Source organism: Trametes versicolor (genome assembly GCF_000271585.1).
Source record: "Trametes versicolor FP-101664 SS1 unplaced genomic scaffold TRAVEscaffold_7, whole genome shotgun sequence".
Classification (NCBI taxonomy): Eukaryota; Fungi; Basidiomycota; class Agaricomycetes; order Polyporales; family Polyporaceae; genus Trametes; species Trametes versicolor.
Window position 1 is genome coordinate 1,029,056 of NW_007360327.1, and position 17,693 is coordinate 1,046,748.

Genomic DNA, 17,693 nt, shown 5'->3' on the forward strand with positions numbered 1-17,693 from the left:
AGTATAAATGTCCAAAAGTGAACGGGAAAGAGGCAATTACGACAAGGATCGCGGAAAACGATGGAAAGACAAGCCGCGACTACGAGCGGGCCGTATGGACCAACGCCATAAAAGCGTACCTACCCCAGGGCCCCTCATTCCTCGACGCGCTGGATCTTCAGGAACATCTCCGGCTTCGCCTTGTCCGGGCCGTCCATCGTCGGGAAGTTGACTCCGCTGAAGTTCCAAGTGATCGGCTTCTCGGGTACGTCGAACTTAAAGGATCGCACCAGGGTCGAGAGGACTACCTCTGATTATCATGTCAGTACCTTATGGCTCAATCGTCGTGGTGAATACGCACTCATTTCCAGCTGCGAGAATTTGAAGCCGCTACGTTCAAGATGGTTCAGTCACGCTCGCAGACCAGCAACCCAGTTTCTGAGCAAACTCACATGCACGAGTAGCTGCCTGCCCCAAAAGTCATGCTACACGACAGAGTCCTCAGTCGGAACCTCCAAAACAAATTCGCGGCAAGGTACGTACAGATTCGCGTAAATCCCCGAATCCGCGCCTCCTCGAGCTCGCGCGGAAGCGGCGCGAGCCAGCGCTCCGGCTTCCATTCGTCCGCGTCCTCGCCCCACAGCGCCTTGTTTCCGTTGCACGCGAGCGAGTTGAGGAAGATGAATGTGCCCTTTGGTACAGCGATCTCTGTGATCAGCGTGTCGTCGAGCCCTCGGATTGGCTCCGTGACGGGGATTTTCGTGTCCTCGAGGGCCCTATGCACTAGTCAGCAACTATGTTAACGGAGCCAGCGTGGTGTCCTCACTCTCGCAGGACGAAAGAGACGGGGGTGTGGCTTTGGGCGGGGGGTTCAAATCAGCTTACTGAATGCACGAAATATTCGTGGATACCCACATGCGCATCGTCTCACGGCATACGGCGTCCATGTAGGGGAGCTGGGACAGCTCATTGTAGGGCATCTTCTCGCCGTACTGCGCCTGAGCTTCGACTAGCTCTGCACGCAGCTTGTCCTGGACATCGGGGTGCAGTGCTAGAAGGTGGAGGATACGAGCCAAAGCGTTCGAGGTTGTGTCCACTCCCGCGAGGATAAAAGTACTGGGTTTATGTGTTGAGATGTGCCATCGGACCTGAGAAGTGGAAGTACTCACGACATCTGTGCGATCAGCTCTTCCTCCGGAAGCCTGTCCTCGTCATCCGCCTCCAAGTTAGCCTTGACTAAGCAAACGGTCAGTCCTTGTGTTTTTCGCCGGCGTTACACGACAAACACTCACGCAAAACGCTCATGACATCCTTGCCCCCAGCGACCTGATTCAACATAGACTCTTCCCCGCGCAGTGCCGCCGCCTTCCGCTCATTAAAAATCTGGATCGACCGCTCATGCATCAAGTCGGTGATGTGCTTCATGCGCTGAACATTCGGGATCGGGACAAGGTCAAGCATCTTGCGGCGCAGCCATGCAGGACCCATGTACTTGACGAAGGGCAAGACGATCTGGGCAGCTCCCAGAGAGTTAACAGTCGGTCCACAAGGTGCGTGCCGTATGTCAGCCAATACATTTCTTGTGTCTGGCAAAGAGAAAACGAAGACGCACACGAGCGCCTTAACCGCCTCGGTGTACTCGTCGCTAGTCTCCTCCGTGAGGGGGTCGAACGAGTGCCCAAGCCCGCCCTGACCGACGAGCTCGAGCGCCGTGCGGCCCATCCATCCCGTGATGTCAATCTCTTTTGCGCCCGCCGCTACACGGTTGTCGATAGCCTCGCGCAGCTTCGCACCTTTGTCAGCCGTGCGCTAGTGCTGTCGTACGAACAATATTTAAATGTACCTTGCCGACGACCTCGTGGAAGAATGGCGTCATGTTCCGCATGTGCGCAGCGGAAAATACGGGGTTCAGCATCTTCCGCTGGCGCTTATGCCGCAGGCCTTCTGTTGCGAGCAGTCCGGGGCCCAAGATGAGATGGGTGGCCCTGTACACGGAAGCAATGGTAAGGTTCTCTGTGGGCTGTAGAGGGTACCGGGGGCTATCACGGACGTGTTACCGGCGTCGCTCCTGTTGTATAGCTCCTGGTCCTTCACGAGTATGGTGTGCATTGCCTTGACATCGTAAACGTGCAACCACCTGGTCTGGAACGATGAATAGGTCCCAAGTCAGCCAGAAACAACATAAATACGATTGCAAGACGTACACCAAGGAATGCGTGGATCATGGATATCGGCCCGTATGTATTCTTGAGCATCTGCAAAAACGCTGCATTGTCGCGATCGAACAACTGCGCAGCGTTCCCTGTAGACCGTGGTGATGACGATCAGCAACTCATTTGACTAGCACCGTCAACAGCTTGGTGGCGATCGGACCCACCTGTGATCACCGACGTCGATTTGGGTCCCGGGATGTTGTCCAGAACGGACGGGACGAAGTAGTTGCGCAGAACTTTCCACGCGCCATACAGGAATATCGTAGCAAATAGTGTCAATATTTCGGACATCGCGCAAGGCCGGTTGCAGTGCCACGAGATTAAAAGGCTGAGAAAGATGAGGTTGGTGACTCCCCCGTCGACGGGCCTGTCTCATACTTATATACCACCCACCACTCGCCGCGCGGCCCCATGATTAGCTGTGTCATCACCATCTCGGCAGGCCTGCATGTGCAGACGCGTCAGTGTCCACTGCGAATTCCGACACCGTCGTGGAAGCCCGGGGTACCGGCCAATGCGCCAATACAACGCATCCTCTGCGGTGACGGCAATTGTATGGAGGGCTGTCGAAGAAGGCTACATCGAATTTCCCGAGTAAACGGCAATGGTGACTCCGAACTGCGTCGATGCTGATCACTGGGGGGCGTGTGTATACGCGAGTGATTCGTCCACAGCATGGTGGTGTCGCAATAAGTAGGATATTGGGCGCTAGTAAAAACCTTGAGCGAAGCACCAGGGGAGCCCAAGTAGATCAAAAATTTGATACATGTATGAACGTTGACTGAAATCAGAGGACGCGCCATGAAATACGACAATGGATGCGATAGAAGATGCCTGTGTGTTAAAGTTCTGAAGGCGCACATTGCCTGCGCCGCCTATTGATACCGTACGTGAGCCGCTGCGTACCGAGCCCCGGCGTACCAGGCTCTTTGACTCGACGCTTCTTCTACCATATGATCGTAAGCATGCACAGCCTGTCTTCGCCGCACGCTTTAAAGGGGCGAGAGTCTTGAGCATGGCTGCGGGCGCAAGGCGTGAGCTGCTGCGACCACTGCGTTGCGTTCGGATAGAAAGAAGCTTACGGTGGAGGTCGAGTCAGTTCAGATAGGCCGGAACCGGGTTGTGCGTCGATGAGGGCAGTGTCATGGGCCGCTGTTTGGCTATTAATCGGTGAGTATCTGTATGGTTAGAGTCGAGAGTCGGGATGCGAATGGTTTTACGCTGCGTTCTGTGTCTGTAGGTCGCCTTCGACACGAGATGATGCGTATATTATGCTAATGCAGGAGCCGATGTATAGGATAAGTCGTCGTGCTTCTACGCAGACGTTGTGGTATGCTATGCTACAAGTATGAACTAACTACATTAATGTCGTGACGGGAACACTGAAAACCAAGAAAGAAACCCCGAGCGTACGCCATTAATACGGACCCACTAGCCAGACAAGCTAGGGGCACACTAGAGCAATATTATCGTACACACCGTATGCTGAATGAGAAAGCGCGGCCTCTACGGCCCCGCGAAGTCCCCTGCCTTGGGGCACTTCACACTGACAAGCTTTGCGCGCAGGTGCGAGCCCTTGTCGCCGAACTCGATTCCGCGCGACCACGTCTTGGGCGGCTTGCGCGCGCGCGATACCGCCGATCCACCGGCTACCCGCGCGTACCGAGCGTTCAGCCCGCCGAGCGGCCCGTCTGCTGCGTACTCGTCTAGTTCATCTTCCTCCTCGTCACTAGACTCATCTTCGTCGTCGCCCTCCTCTTCTTCCTCTTCATCTGTAGGTGTCGTCCGCGTAGGGGAGTCCACGTCGGCGGGGTGGCGGCGTTGGAGAACAAGCGAGGTGAGACGGCGGCCGTAAAGGCACCCGGTGTCGAGACCGACTGTCCAGCGCCGAACGTCGAGGTCCCTGGAGGCGGCGTGCCCATACACAACAGTGGAGGGGTAGCACGGCAGCGGCGTGTCGTCGTCGTCGCTGTCCTTGTCGCGTGTCTCCGTGAGTCGGAACCGCGCGGGCACCCGGTCGTCATCTTCGTCCTCCTCGCCCTCGCGATCAATGGCCTCCTCGAACCCGCCACAGCGCTTCATCTGCCCGTTCCAGATCTTCGCCCAGTGCTTGCCCTTGTCACTTCGGCGCGTCGCCTTGCCACTCTTACGCACACCACGGATGTTCAGGATCACCCAGGGGTCGCGGTTGTGTGGCACGTCGTGGAGCACCGCTGCCTCTTGTACTGCGCGCATCTCTTCGATATCGTCATCCGTGATATTCTTGGAACTGAGACCGCGGAGGACGTCCTGAGGCGGCGCAACCTTGAGCAGCGTGTGGTCGTAGTCGGCGTCATCGGTAGGGTCTGATGTGATGTCATCGGCAGACGGGATGTGCGCGAGCGGCTGACGCTCGTCGTCGGAGGGACGCCGCGGGTCGGAGGGGAGCAGGCCGCCGTGCACGAGGAAAAAGTGCTCGGACGGGACGTGGATGACCAGCGGCAGCGAGAACAGGAACTTTGCGTGTTCCGGTTTCATATCCCTGCGGTGAAACACGTCGTGTCAGTAATTCCAGGATATTGTGGTACGAGCGGGCGAAAGTAGCGCACCTCGCAATCCAATAGTGGTCGCCAAACGGGATCCAGTCCTTGCTCGCCCGACCCTTGCCCGGGTGCGGGATGCGCTTCCACCACTCTGCGCGCCAGGTCCGCGCGGCGCGCTTACGCTCGATGTCGGCCCATTCTAGAGGATCCGCGGCGGCTCCGTTGGGATCGGAGCTGCGATCCCGGAGGAACTCGGATTCGATGAGCGCGAGGAACTGGGATCCGGTGCCCACGGGCGGACCCGCGTTGTATGTGGATGTTGAGGTGAGGGATGCCAGGGATGGGACGTGCAGGCGACGAGGGTGCAGGTCCGCAGAAGGGAAAGTGAGCTGCAGAGGCTCGAACCACTCGCGCCAGGCGCGCCATTGCACGATCATCTGGTCGTGGTTGCCGCGCACGGCGTAGACGCCCTTGCACTTGGTCTCCGCGTCGGCCGACTTCCCGGGACGTTTAGGCTCAATCTCCGGGAAGCATATGCCCCGTTGGCGCTGGGAAAGGAAGTCCAGTATGGCCAGGGACCCCGCTTCGGTAGACTTCGCGAGAATGTCGCCGGCGAGGAACATGGTGTCTTTCCGGGGGTCATATGATAGCGTGGAGAGCAGATCGCTGGGAAGAGATGGTTAGATACGCGGCGGCTTCGGTGGGCGGAGGGCGTTCCGCGCAGGGGGACCACGCGTAGCGGAGCGCGTCTCTCTCGACGACCGCACTTCTTTGCCTCGCGTCGAGGAGCGGGGATGCAACACGCCCTCCGCAGGGAGAAATGGGGTACTCACTGAAGGGAACGGTTCATGCCATGGGTATCGCCGACAATTATTGCGCGTTCGTGAGGGTGTTCTACCGTTGTATAGCGGTGAGCGTCGAGAACTCCGCTGGAAGGTTGTTATTACTCACCTAGCCCGAACTCTTCGGGTGATAGTGTACGTGTATGCCGGTACTTGTTGAAGTCGGGAAACGCTATGATGGCGACGCAGTGAGCAGCGGGTCCGTATAGCGAAGAGCGACGTACGGAATTTCCTCTCTTTCTTCTTATTCTGCAGGTTCAGAGAGACGGTCTGCACTCTAGAGACTAGCAGTGGTTCGTTGAGAACCGCGAGGACGACGACCGCGACCAAAAAGAGCGCGAGCACGGTGTACGTTGTCTTCGAATGGGGTTTGGGGTGGTAGGAGGCCGCCATGCCTCGCATGATGAGGAGCAGTACGCGCCGGGGAGGGGTATTCAGAGGAGAGGGGAAAAGAAAGTGGATATATGCGCTCTTCCGCGGAGGGAGGTGGTTATATGCGGTCTAGGGACAAGGGGAGTGGAGAGAGGCGGAAGCGGGTCGGACGCGGGACATGGCACGGCAGTTTGACATGAGCACAGGAGATCGGGAGGGTGCTCGCTAGCGTTCCGCCACAGCTCGCTTTGTCGCTCGGCTCATTTGGGATCCACTCTTGCCCGATCCGGTCAATTTCGTCATTATCTTTTGCCCGAGCGCCCGGCGCGGCATCCTCCGACGTGACCCCATCCGGAAGCTCTGCAGGTTCAGACCACACACGTTTCTCATCGGCGAATCACACAATAGATTGATAGGGCGTGTGTGGATCGCTCGACGCATGTGCGTTCGTACCCTATACCCATAGAATATGCTAAGAGTCCCAGGTGTGGCACAGGGTGGCGAGAACAGCTCAGCAGCTACTGGGGCGCAACTAGCACCGGCTTCGTCTTGCTCAGCTGCCCTATCGTCTCGTCCGACAGCTGCAAATGGGCCTTCACAAGCTCCGGCGGCGTTAGCGCGAGCCACTGTGTACTGCGCATTAGCTAGGACTTCTGATTGAGGTCACAGGGGGCGTACCTGGTTCAGGCTGATATCCTGGAAGACATCTACAACAGCAAACTCTCGATTAGATGCACGCGGCAACTTCTCAAATCACTTACCTGTCTTCAGAACCTCGAGAAAGCGCAGAGTGGTGTTGCCAGTATTCTCGACGTAGTGCCCTGCGGAGATTGTGCGGACGCGCATGAGTAACGGATATGAAGGTAGGGAGGTACTTATACCACACGGCAATACGGCAAGATATCATGACAGATAATTCTATCTGGAAACTCGGGGTACGCAAAATTACCCAGGTGCCAAATGTTACACGTATCAAACTGTTGGATTTTGGTTTCGAGCGAGCGAGCGCCTGCTCACCGGCGCTTGCTGAAGCGTTCAGTATCGTGCGCGAGACCCGTTTCGTACTCTATCCGTTTGCCTTCGTACCACGACGCTACCGTACGGGACAAACGGAGGAATATACATTTCTTACTCCTGCCGACGTTCTCTCGATTGCTCCAACACAAACCCCTGCCCGAAGGTGTCAAACGCAGCCGGGCAAGGCGGGTAACTGGCAGGCGCTCCTGGACGCGCGGATCCCATCGCGCGAGCCCGCCGTCATACGAAGGGCACGCGCAACGGGTAGTTGAGGAACCACAGAGCATCTGGATCCCACGAAACAACCCTCCGAACGACCGAGAGAATGCCTGAACAGTTCGCGTATGAAACAAGAAAGCTGCGCACCCGCACACACACACATGCCGGCCACGTCCTTTTTGGGGAATGCATCTCCCGGAGGCTCGCCGACGCAGGCCACGACGAAACCGGGTCTCCAAACTAGCAGAGGAGTTCCAAGCGGCGCCCCGAGTTTCCAAATATAATTATCCTACCATGATACCTGAAAGAGTGTAAGATCGTGAAGCAAATGATAACTGTCAAGATTCCTTTGTCCGACACAAAGTGAATCATGACAGTGATGATTTGCTTCAAGTCCTCACACCGACCCAGGGATCATGATATCTGTGAATGCTTCACGTCTGGTGCTATGATATCGTACGGAGTTGGTCGTGGGCCAGAATGGTCAACTCACCGTAAGAGGCGGGAATATACGCAACATCACCAGCCTGAGAAGATGATGTCATTTATTGCTGTATATAATGCTAGGGATTTTGAGGAGACCCACCTGGTAATCAAATGTTCTTGCGTTGGAGCTTGCCGCAAATAAAGTAATGCGCGCTTCGCCCTCACTGAATATAGCTCGATCAGAGACTGCGCGAGGCGTGGGGCACTCGGTATGTGTACTCACAGGAAGTAGGTCCACTCATCGTCCGACGGGTGCCACTATGCATCATGCCTGAAGTCAGCTTTGCGTATGCAGTAGCGGGCGTCCGACTTACGTGGAGCTCGCGCATGGAACCAGGCTCCACCATCACCTCCGCGACCGCGATCTGCTTCGCCGCCTTGAAGTTCCGCGAGTCCGCGATCTTCACTGAACCTCCTGCGTACGCCGTAGGTTCCATGTCGGCGAAGTCGAACGTGTACGGGACCGATGTGGTTCCCTGCGGGCTCACAGGCGCTTGCTGGCTGTCGGAAGGAGCGGCTGTAAAAGATCATAAACGACGAAGAACGAAAAGAGTTCTACGCCGATGGACTTACTGCCAGGAAAGATATATAACTGCTCGCTCGGGATATGATCGAACGCTGATTGACCGACGTGGAAGTTCTTCGCAAGTACCTCCTTCGGTACGTGCGCAAGCCAATCCGTCAACTGTAAACAATTCGTCAGCATTCGCATGCGTGCGATACACGCAATAACTTACCAGGAACGTCGAATCCTCGCTGAAGCTCCCATCGTTGAAGACCAACAGGAACTCACAACCCGCGGGGTCATCGTCGGTCGCCTGGATGGAATGGGGCTGGCCGGGCGGAAAGTACCACAGCGAGCCCATCTTCACGGTCCCGATGTAGTTCTGGCCTTCAGCGGTTACGGTCGTGACCTGCGCGGAACCCTTCAGGACGTAGGCCCACTCCGCGGTGTTATGCCAGTGCAGCTCCCTTTCAGAAGGTGCAGATCAGTCTATATGCCGATCGGGGTGAGGAAATCGTCCCATACCTGATCGCTCCCGCTTCGAGGCGCATGTCTACAGCAGCTAGTCCCTTGGCAATCGGCATACTGTTGACTATTCGAAGGCGCATGAGCTCCATCATACGACCGGCATAAATAAACAATTGCACATACCGTTCTGTTGCCGCGCCCATCCTCCAGTCTGCAAGCGATTGTGGCTCAAAGCGAACGGCCACTTCGCATTCGGGCTACCACACCATGTCAGCCACTGCCACACGCGTCCGCCGCTAACTCCTGCTACACGCACACATCGCCACTATCCGTGGTCGGTGGCGCAAGTAGGTCCGGGTTTTGCAACGCGATCGGGATGTTCTGAGGCCCCAGCACACTTGCGCCGTATTTGCCTCTTCTGCCTTCGGGCACGATGTCCGAATCCGCGTTCCACAGCACTGTGTTCGGATCGTCGCTGGCGTAGGGGACAGTTGGGGTTGATTCCGCACTGGTAGCCGTACGGGTCCCAGCAGGGAGAGCGTGTGCGCCAAGGGGAAGGAAGGACGCGAGAAGGAGCGTGGGGAGGACCCGGCGGGCGAGCTTGTTGGATGTGAGGACCATGGCGTGTCTTGAGGCTTCTTGCTGGACTTGCGGGGTGTTCGTAGATGAAGAGCAAGACAGTGAGTTTTATTCTGGTTCGACGGCGGTATGATAAACATCCATGGCGGCTGGCTGTCATGGAGCGAAGGCTGGCGTCGAGGTCGGCATCGTCAGCCACGACGTCGGGCCCGCGTTGCATCGAGTGCCATGTACCCGCAAGAGGATGCGCGGTGGCGCACAGGGCGCAGTTAGGTAGCCTGATGCGGCCTCAGAGCGACGACGCGGAGGGCGGTGACGATGTCCGGGGCACCTTTGCCCAACGAGGATATGCTGCATCCTTACCGAACGAACGGAGACTTTGTAGACCCGGCTCTGCAACAGAAGATAACTCAGCACAGTGGTCTATTCGCATACACCTATGTCAGCTTACCCAGATGACCATGCGGCGGGGGGCCGTGTCTGTGCGTGGAGTCGAGAAAGCACAAGGTCTAGGAGATTGAGAGCAACGTCGTGACCTGCGGTTCGGGCTCACCACGCGAAGAGTCATAGTACGTGCCGTTTGTGGCAGCATACACTCAACGTTTCGTGCCTTGATACGAGAAAAGTCCACCAGGGTAGGCCAGACCTTCGCAGCAGTGCCGATGTTATGCCAATGGTGGAAGGTTTCGCACAAATCGGACACCTACATGAAGTTTTCGCGGCCGCCGGGATGTTCGATATCAATTAAGCGTGCCATAGAGCAGTATGACATTCCTAAGGCCGGTCGGTAGCTGACACGGAGCTCAGCAAGTGAACCACGACGCTTACTCAAGGGACGAGGAGGAGGAGGTTCGGGTGCAAGAAGCCGAGGCGGCCGAGCTGAACAGAGCTGAACGTTCTCGCGGGCGCCGGGCCGAAGGCGCGCCTGAGAAAGACGTCAGAGCACGCGCGCCTCCGGTTTATCTCCTCGACCATCAGCTCTTCGCAGCTGCCTCACGACCCTTCCTCCCCTCGCATCCTCCCCAGCTGCACAGTTTTCAAAATGGCTGGCACCGACGCAAAGTTCCCCATCGACATGAGCAAGCTCCAGAAGTGCGTGAGCGCTGTTGCAATCAGGGATTCATGTTAACCGATGCACACCATCTTATTCACTCTAGGCTTACGCTCGACCCGTCGAAGCCCCAGCTCACGGCGGAGCAGAAGTCTGCGTTGAAGAACAACGTCCAGATTATGCGCGATGCTATCGTGCTGTTCACCGCGACGGGCGCGGCGAGGGGCGTGAGCGGGCACACCGGTACGCGCTCTTCACACCGGGAGTTGGCTCTAGAGAGACGCGTTCTCCAGATGGGGATGGACGGTGACAACGTCTCCAGACGGAGATGGCGCCTCCGTCCTGGCGCTCCACTCAGCACTGCGCCGTCGCTATCGAGCTAGAGCTCCTCCCTGGTGTATAACCTTGAGTCTGCTTTGAATTGACCAAATTACTCCAGGTGGTGCCTTCGACACCGTACCCGAGGTTAACATGCTCCTCTCGCTCATCAATCACTCGGACAACTACGTCCCTATCCTCTTCGATGAGGCGGGTCAGTACTACTCACCCGACAGATGTGTTATCTGGCGTGCTAACACACCCGCCGGTAGGACACCGCGTGGCTACCCAGTATCTCCTTTCCGCAATGGAGGGCGCGATCCCTTATGAGCACCTGCTCCACTATCGGGAGGCAAACTCGAAGCTCCCGGGCCACCCCGAGCTCGGCCTCACGCCCGGTGTGAAGTTCTCCTCCGGCCGCCTTGGACACGTCTGGCCGTGGGTCAACGGTATCGCGCTTGCCAACCGGGACAAGACCGTGTTCCTGCTCGGCTCTGATGGCTCTCAGCAGGTAGGTTTTCTCCCATGCTCCCAAGCCCTCACGCACGTGGGTCTTACAGGACGTTGTGCGTCTAGGAAGGTAACGACGCGGAGGCCGCCCGTCTGGCCGTCGCGCAGAACCTTAACGTCAAGCTCATCATCGATGACAACGACGTCACCATTGCCGGCCACCCGTCTGAGTACATGAAGGGCTACGATCTCGCGAAGACCCTCTCCGGTCACGGTTTGAAGGTTGTCACCGTGCAGGGCGAGGACCTTGACTCCCTTTGGGCCGGTCTGTGCGAGATTCTCGCCCATAAGGGCCCCGCTGCCGGTATGCTAGTCGCTTTTCTCCGGCGAATGTTCGACTGAGCAGCGTATATAGTCATTGCCAAGCGTAAGATGGCTCCTGGTGTGAGTATACCGCGTTACGAACCAGATAGAGATACTGATCATTGCTGCTCAGGTCGCCGATATCGAGGGTACCACTCATGGCCACGACGTCATTCCCGTCAAGTCCGCGATCAAATACCTGGCTTCTCGCGGCTACCCCGATGAGATGGCGGCAAACATCCTCAACAACATCAAGCCTAATGCTGTGCCGTACCTGTACGTCGGGTCATCCAAGGAGAACGGCGCGAACCGTGTCGTCTTCGGCGAGGCTGTCAACTTGGTCCTCGACAAGCTCTCGAAGGAGGAGGCTGCCAAGAAGGTCATGGTCATTGACAGTGCGTTACCCCCACTATATCGTGCACATGTGCGAAACTCACAATACTCGTGCCAACAGGTGATCTTGAGGGCTCTACCGGTCTGAAGGCCATCCACCAGAAGCACCCCGAGGTGTTCGTGCCCTCCGGCATTATGGAGCGCGGTAACTTCAGCGCTGCGGCTGGCTTCGGGTTCGACAAGGACAAGTTTGGTGTCTTCTCCACGTTCTCCGCGTTCCTCGAGATGGTCATTTCCGAGGTCACCATGGCGCGCCTGAACTTCTGCAACGTGCTCTGCCACTTTTCGCACTCGGGCGTCGACGAGATGGCGGACAACACCTGCCACTTCGGCATCAACTCATTCTTCGCGGACAACGGGCTCGCGGACACCCAGTCGTGGCTGTACTTCCCCGCCGACCCCGCGCAGATGACTGCGGTGATCTCACGCGTGTTCTTCGACCGCGGCGTGCGCTTCGTGTTCTCCACGCGCTCCAAGGTGCCGTGGATCCTCAAGGAGGACGGCTCGCGCTTCTACGACGAGAACTACGAGTTCGTGCCTGGCAAGGATGAGGTCATTGCTGAGGGTACGGATGGCTACGTCGTGTCGTACGGTGACATGCTCTACCGTTCGTGGGATGCTGTCCTCCGCGTCCGCAAGGAGGGCTTGAACGTTGGTCTCATCAACAAGCCCACGCTCAACTTGGTCGACGAGCAGGTGTGTTACGCCGTAATCAACGTAAGATGACTCCTAACGCATGCGCATTCAGACCATCCAGAAGATTGGCAAGACCCCCTTCGTCCTCATCGTCGAGTCCCTGAACCAGAAGACTGGTGTAAGTCCTGGAAACGCCTATCTCAGCTGCGCAGATTGCTGAGAGGCTTTCCACAGCTTGGCTCCAAGTTCGGCACCTGGCTGCTCGAGCGCCAGCTCACCCCCCGCTACGGCTACATGGGCACCAACAAGGAGGGCTGCGGTGGTCTCACCGAGCAGATCCCCCACCAGGGCCTCGACCCCCAGTGTAAGTTCCGCTCGTCCAAATGCGGCGCAGCCGGCACAGCAGCTCACGCCATGCGCCCGCAGCCATCATCCTCAAGATCAGGACGCTCGCGCAGTAAACGCGTGCAACGAAGACACACTGAGTGGCTTGGGGCTGCGCAGGTGTACGAGTATACGGCAGAAGAAGCAACATGGAAAAAATCTTGTATCAGGGCTCGGCACGCAGCACACAGTATCCATAGGTGCGGGAAACGAAACACAGGAAGAAGTTGTAGATGTACGCCTCGACAATGTATTGTCATATTCTACCCCATCCACCGTCAAGCTTCTCACAGATGGACGCTGGGTATCATGATGCTTCGATGCATATCCACGCGGAACGACTCACCGTACGTATCTGCCCAACGGTATGTCCCCGGATTCTAAACGTTCACGTTTAATTATACTGAACGCCGATCGGCGACTCGCTTGCTCGCTCGCTGCGTTTGAGCTTCGGGCGCCCAGCGCGCAGAGACTACGTATTACGACACCGTACTGCGATGCTGTGGACGAGCCTGGACGAGCCAACCGCGGGCGTGCACTCCCTCCGGGTAATTAGCCTTATGCGAGTCACGCCATCAATTGCTGTACCCACAAGTTGTCCGATGCTGCCTTCTTCGACTCTCTCCATTCAGTCACCATCACCAGGGAGCGTCCCGAGTCGGTGTATCTGGCACGCCGGGCTAGTATGGCCTGCCGAGAGAGCGGTGGCGCAGTTCATTGTATGGTGCCGCACGGCGCATAGTGATATATATACGAAGGCACGTCGGTGGACGAGCATAACACAAACCTTACCTTCCTCATTTCAAGCTCGTGGCACCACTGGCTGTGCGCACGCGATGTCCGCTATACTGATTCTCTTTGCTGCGTTGTTCCTGTGTGGCGTATGGCAACTTGTGCGAAACTACTTCGTCCCGTCCGTCCTGGACAACATCCCGGGACCCAAGTCCGCGTCGTTGATCTCAGGTGCGTCCGACCGCAAACGGTGCTATTGAACCGGGCTACTGATCGGCCTGTCTATAGGGAACGCTGCGCAATTGTTCGATCGCGACAATGCGGCGTTCTTGCGCATGCTGAAGGATACTTACGGGCCTATCTCTAAGATTAACTCCTTCCTCGGTGTACATCTCCCAGCGCTTCCACGTCGACTGTCGCTGACTTGAAACGGTTGTGTTTGTACAGGCCAGATGGTTGCACGTGTACGACGTCAAGGCGATGCACACCATACTCGTGAAGGACCATGAGCTCTACAGCCGGGGGGAAAGCACCAACACGTCCGTGATACCGTTTATGTCCTGCACCGAGGCTGATTGGTTCTCCTGGACATAGTTCCACCCATCTTATACTGGGCCCGGGGCTGCTCGCGACGGAGGACCTGCGCCACAAGCGGCAGCGGAAGATGCTGAACCCTGTATTCTCCGCCGCGCACATGCGGAACATGACGCCGTTCTTCCACGAGGTCGTCGGCAAGGTGAGCTTGTCGCTACACGCGGTCTTAGGACAAGCGCATAATTGACGACGGTGTGAAGCTGCGGGAGGCCATCGAGGGGCGCATCGCGGCGGGCGCGAAGGAGATTGATATCGCGGGGTGGATGAGCCGCACGGCGCTCGAACTCGTCGGACAGGGCGGGCTTGGACACTCGTTCGACCCCCTGATCGAGGAGACCAGTGACGAGTACACCGAGGCGGTCAAGGCGCTCGTGTACGTCTCATCTTAGACTTATAGCCCAACAGCGGCTGGCTGACGGGCGATCGCATTGCAGACCGACTTTCAACACCCTGGGATTCGCTCAGGTAATCCTGCCTTTCGTCAAGTTTATGGGCCCGGCATGGCTGCGCCGCAAGATGCTCGATCTTGTCCCGCTCCAGAGTGTTCAACGCCTGAAGAATATCACCGACCTCATGCACGAGCGGTCGGTGGAGATCTTTAACGAGCGGAAGAAGGCCACGCTGCGCGGGGAGGAGTCCATGTTGAACCAGGTCGCGGGAGGCAAGGACGTGATGAGCGTTTTGCGTAAGTGTCACCATTCGTCGTGTATAGTACCGGGGATGGCAAGAACTGATCGTTTAGACAGTCAAGGCTAATCTGGAAGCGGACGACGAGGACAAACTGCCGGATGAAGAACTCATCGCACAGATGTCGTAAGTATCTCGACTTATCAGGCCGGATGAAATATCTCAGCGTATACATCTAGTACATTCATTCTCGCGGGAGTGGACACTACCTCAAACGCTCTCGCCCGTATCCTTCACCTTCTAGCTTTGAACCCCGACGTCCAGGACAAGCTGCGTGCAGAGCTAGTCGAAGCTCAGGCGCAGTACGGTGAGAGGATGCCCTACAACGAGCTGTCTCAACTCCCCTGTATGGACGCCGTATGCCGCGAGACGATGCGCATGTACGTGTCCGGCAACCCATCCATGCACCTGGTCCCTAGATCTAACTCCCTGATCGTACTAGCTACGCCCCGGTCACCTTCGTCCTCCGAGAGTGAGTGCCTCAAACCCCCTGATGACTTCACCGCTAAATGCAGCTGCTAACTGGCGCGCAGGGCCCGCGTGGACACCAAGATTCCCGTCACGCAACCAATTCGCGGTGTGGACGGCACCATGATCACGGAGGTCGCGGTGCCGAAGGGCACGTCCATTTTCCTGAACAACCACGCGTGCAACGGCAACAAAGCGCTGTGGGGCGAGGACGCGGAGGAGTGGAAGCCGGAACGCTGGCTCTCGCCGCTTCCGCGCGAGCTCGAGGAGGCTCGCATTCCTGGAATTTACGCAAACTTGTACGCGGCTTACAGCGATATCTCACAGAGGAAGGGACTAACCAGAGATTTTCTCGCGTAGGATGACCTTTGGGGCTGGTAGCTTCTCTTGCATGTCAGTATCCCGACGAGCTGAACTTCCTGTCACAACGCATGACTGATCCATTTTGATCACAGCGGATTCAAGTTCTCGCAGCTAGAGATGAGTATGTATCTGCCCCGACGGTTGATTCGATTGAGTACTGACTTGAGCTATCATTGCGCCTTGCCAGAGGTCGTCCTTTCCACCTTGGTGCGGTCCTTCAAGTTTGACCTACCGGAGAAGCCGATCACCTGGAATTTCAGCGGAGTCAACTTCCCAACGATGGACGGCCCGGACAAGACGAAGCCAGAGCTATTCCTGAAGATCCAACGTGTCGAGGAGTGAGGGGTGCAGAGGAAGGAATATCTTCAGGACGTGAAGTATTCACCTGATTGGCTGATCTCTGAGGCTCGTTTTCGTATCGGATCGTGCTCTGCACTCTCATTGTAGTCTTTTCCCTTAGTTTTCGGACACCGTTACCGCCATACTTGATTATCATTACAGCCAGTCATCCATGACGCGGACTGCTCTGACGCTCTCTCACACTCCTTAGTATAGTCGCAATACGATGCCGCGATATTATCCATCTAGCCTTCAGACAAGGGGACATGTCGGTCCAAACGGTAGATGCTTCTGCGAGAGGAACGACCACGGCCGTCTCCCACCGAACGCCGTGAGGTTGATCTGCGAATGAGTCCGAGTCGGCCGGACGCCGAAGTTGGAAGAGATCGCAGGCGCTTGAAGGCGCTTGCCTCTTTCAAGCTCCAGCTCGTCCCTTAACTTCCTACTGTCACCATCATCCTGAATTAATTGTACTAAAATCGCACACTGCAATACGGTTTCTGCTTTGTCTTGTAACTTGCGGACGCTCAGAGCACCTCAACTCGCAGTCGTTTAAATTTAGGTATGTTTGCAAGGAGTGTTATGCGGTCGTGGTGGAAAAGGAGCAGGTCGAGAATGCATGAGTCTACAATTACAGGTGAGTAGTACAATGATACAAGGTCCAGATTGTCCCTCTCGACTTATACGGCTCCAGTCGCTACGCAGGAATGGTACTCTGTTATACCAGAAAGCGCAGTCTATTCGACTGTGAGCTATGTTGTGAGGTTGATGAGTGCCAATGCACGTACCTCGAAGTCTGGTATCGTTCGTAGGTTCGTTGGCGCCTCTTCATCCTCTTCGTCTTCATTCGGCACGCCTGCATCCTCAGCCGGCTCGCTGGGCACTTCAACCTTCGCCTCGGGTGCGGCTGCGTACTTGACCTCTTTGTCCGCCCGTAAACACTTGGTGTTTGGAATCGTCAACATCAGCCTCGGCCCATCCCTGGACGCTCGCACTTCCTCAAACTACCTCAGCACTGAATGTGAGCATCACAGGCTACTCCTCGTGCTCTGTGCAACCCACCTTGGTGCCATCTGCGAGCGGTATCGTATGGCTGTACTTCCGCACCTCTCGGTCTCGCATCATCGTGCCACCCTCGCGTCTCTCCATGATCCTCTCCACTTTCCAGCTCACGATCAAGCGTGTAGTGCGGAAGCTAACATGCATGTCCGGCTTCTTCACCCCAGTCATATCGAACGTCACGATCATCTGCGCCGGCTCTCAACACCATGGTCAAGGATGCCCCAAAGAGGCTTGCTCACATTCCTCCTGTCCGGCGACTCCTTGAAACTTACACTGGGATCCTCCGACAATATATCGTCATATTCAACCCCATCCACCGTCAAGCCTCTCGTAGATTCACATGAAGTATCATGATGTTTCAATGTACAATCGTGCAGCTGCAGGGGATAACGCCGTACGCAATTGGTTAACGGTATGTTCCGGGGTTAAAAGTGTTCCCAGTTTGTCGTACTCAACGTCGGCGCCGATCGGTTATTCGCTTGCTTGCTCGCTGCGGTTAGGCTTTGCGCGCCCAGCGCTCAACAACTACGTATTACGACACCGTACTGCCATGCTGTGGACGAACCCGAACAAGCCACTCGCGTGGGTGCATATCCTCCGGTTTATTCAGTCTTCGCGCAGCTCGAACCAAGGATTGCCGTACGCACAAGT

General features: G+C 56.7%; 6 protein-coding genes across 6 annotated transcripts; 2 read left to right on the forward strand and 4 right to left on the reverse strand.

Annotated features, from left to right (window-relative positions):
• Window positions 1–134: 134 nt before the first annotated feature.
• TRAVEDRAFT_126745 (cytochrome P450) lies at window positions 135–2,483 on the reverse strand (the record flags this gene model as incomplete). The annotated part of the gene is made up of 12 exons (XM_008041452.1): window positions 135–289; window positions 341–369; window positions 492–755; window positions 806–835; window positions 895–1,095; window positions 1,149–1,215; window positions 1,272–1,491; window positions 1,555–1,764; window positions 1,823–1,964; window positions 2,030–2,121; window positions 2,184–2,281; window positions 2,357–2,483. 12 exons carry the CDS (start codon window positions 2,481–2,483, stop codon window positions 135–137), a joined length of 1,635 nt encoding a protein of 544 aa, XP_008039643.1.
• A 968-nt stretch (window positions 2,484–3,451) lies between these two features.
• Window positions 3,452–6,076, reverse strand: TRAVEDRAFT_59145 (uncharacterized protein). Its single transcript, XM_008041453.1, has 5 exons — window positions 5,781–6,076; window positions 5,666–5,727; window positions 5,548–5,608; window positions 4,781–5,380; window positions 3,452–4,713 (listed from the first exon to the last, which is right to left on the reverse strand). The coding sequence occupies exons 3-5, from the start codon at window positions 5,562–5,564 to the stop codon at window positions 3,699–3,701; spliced, it is 1,632 nt and encodes a 543-aa protein (XP_008039644.1). The 5' UTR covers window positions 5,565–5,608; window positions 5,666–5,727; window positions 5,781–6,076; the 3' UTR covers window positions 3,452–3,698.
• Window positions 6,077–6,446: 370 nt separating this feature from the next.
• On the reverse strand, window positions 6,447–9,244 carry TRAVEDRAFT_169284 (oxalate decarboxylase; the record flags this gene model as incomplete). Its single annotated transcript, XM_008041454.1, has 12 exons — window positions 6,447–6,554; window positions 6,607–6,635; window positions 6,690–6,749; window positions 7,658–7,691; window positions 7,751–7,814; window positions 7,874–7,908; window positions 7,965–8,167; window positions 8,224–8,335; window positions 8,388–8,622; window positions 8,681–8,747; window positions 8,795–8,880; window positions 8,940–9,244. The coding sequence occupies 12 exons, from the start codon at window positions 9,242–9,244 to the stop codon at window positions 6,447–6,449; spliced, it is 1,338 nt and encodes a 445-aa protein (XP_008039645.1).
• Window positions 9,245–10,179: 935 nt separating this feature from the next.
• On the forward strand, window positions 10,180–13,066 carry TRAVEDRAFT_149921 (thiamine diphosphate-binding protein). The gene is made up of 11 exons (XM_008041455.1): window positions 10,180–10,294; window positions 10,360–10,496; window positions 10,693–10,785; window positions 10,844–11,082; window positions 11,148–11,385; window positions 11,437–11,465; window positions 11,518–11,779; window positions 11,839–12,473; window positions 12,526–12,591; window positions 12,648–12,777; window positions 12,840–13,066. Exons 1-11 carry the CDS (start codon window positions 10,245–10,247, stop codon window positions 12,872–12,874), a joined length of 1,914 nt encoding a protein of 637 aa, XP_008039646.1. The 5' UTR covers window positions 10,180–10,244; the 3' UTR covers window positions 12,875–13,066.
• Window positions 13,067–13,590: 524 nt separating this feature from the next.
• TRAVEDRAFT_65291 (cytochrome P450) lies at window positions 13,591–16,230 on the forward strand. Its single transcript, XM_008041456.1, has 13 exons — window positions 13,591–13,760; window positions 13,818–13,915; window positions 13,977–14,068; window positions 14,124–14,265; window positions 14,324–14,496; window positions 14,558–14,808; window positions 14,870–14,936; window positions 14,990–15,190; window positions 15,253–15,282; window positions 15,344–15,577; window positions 15,639–15,671; window positions 15,734–15,762; window positions 15,829–16,230. The coding sequence occupies exons 1-13, from the start codon at window positions 13,634–13,636 to the stop codon at window positions 15,981–15,983; spliced, it is 1,632 nt and encodes a 543-aa protein (XP_008039647.1). The 5' UTR covers window positions 13,591–13,633; the 3' UTR covers window positions 15,984–16,230.
• Window positions 16,231–16,912: 682 nt separating this feature from the next.
• Window positions 16,913–17,317, reverse strand: TRAVEDRAFT_83533 (uncharacterized protein; the record flags this gene model as incomplete). Its single annotated transcript, XM_008041457.1, has 3 exons — window positions 16,913–16,984; window positions 17,043–17,228; window positions 17,282–17,317. Coding segments are annotated over 3 exons (294 nt in total), but the record flags the coding sequence as incomplete, so codon positions are not given.
• Window positions 17,318–17,693: the final 376 nt, after the last annotated feature.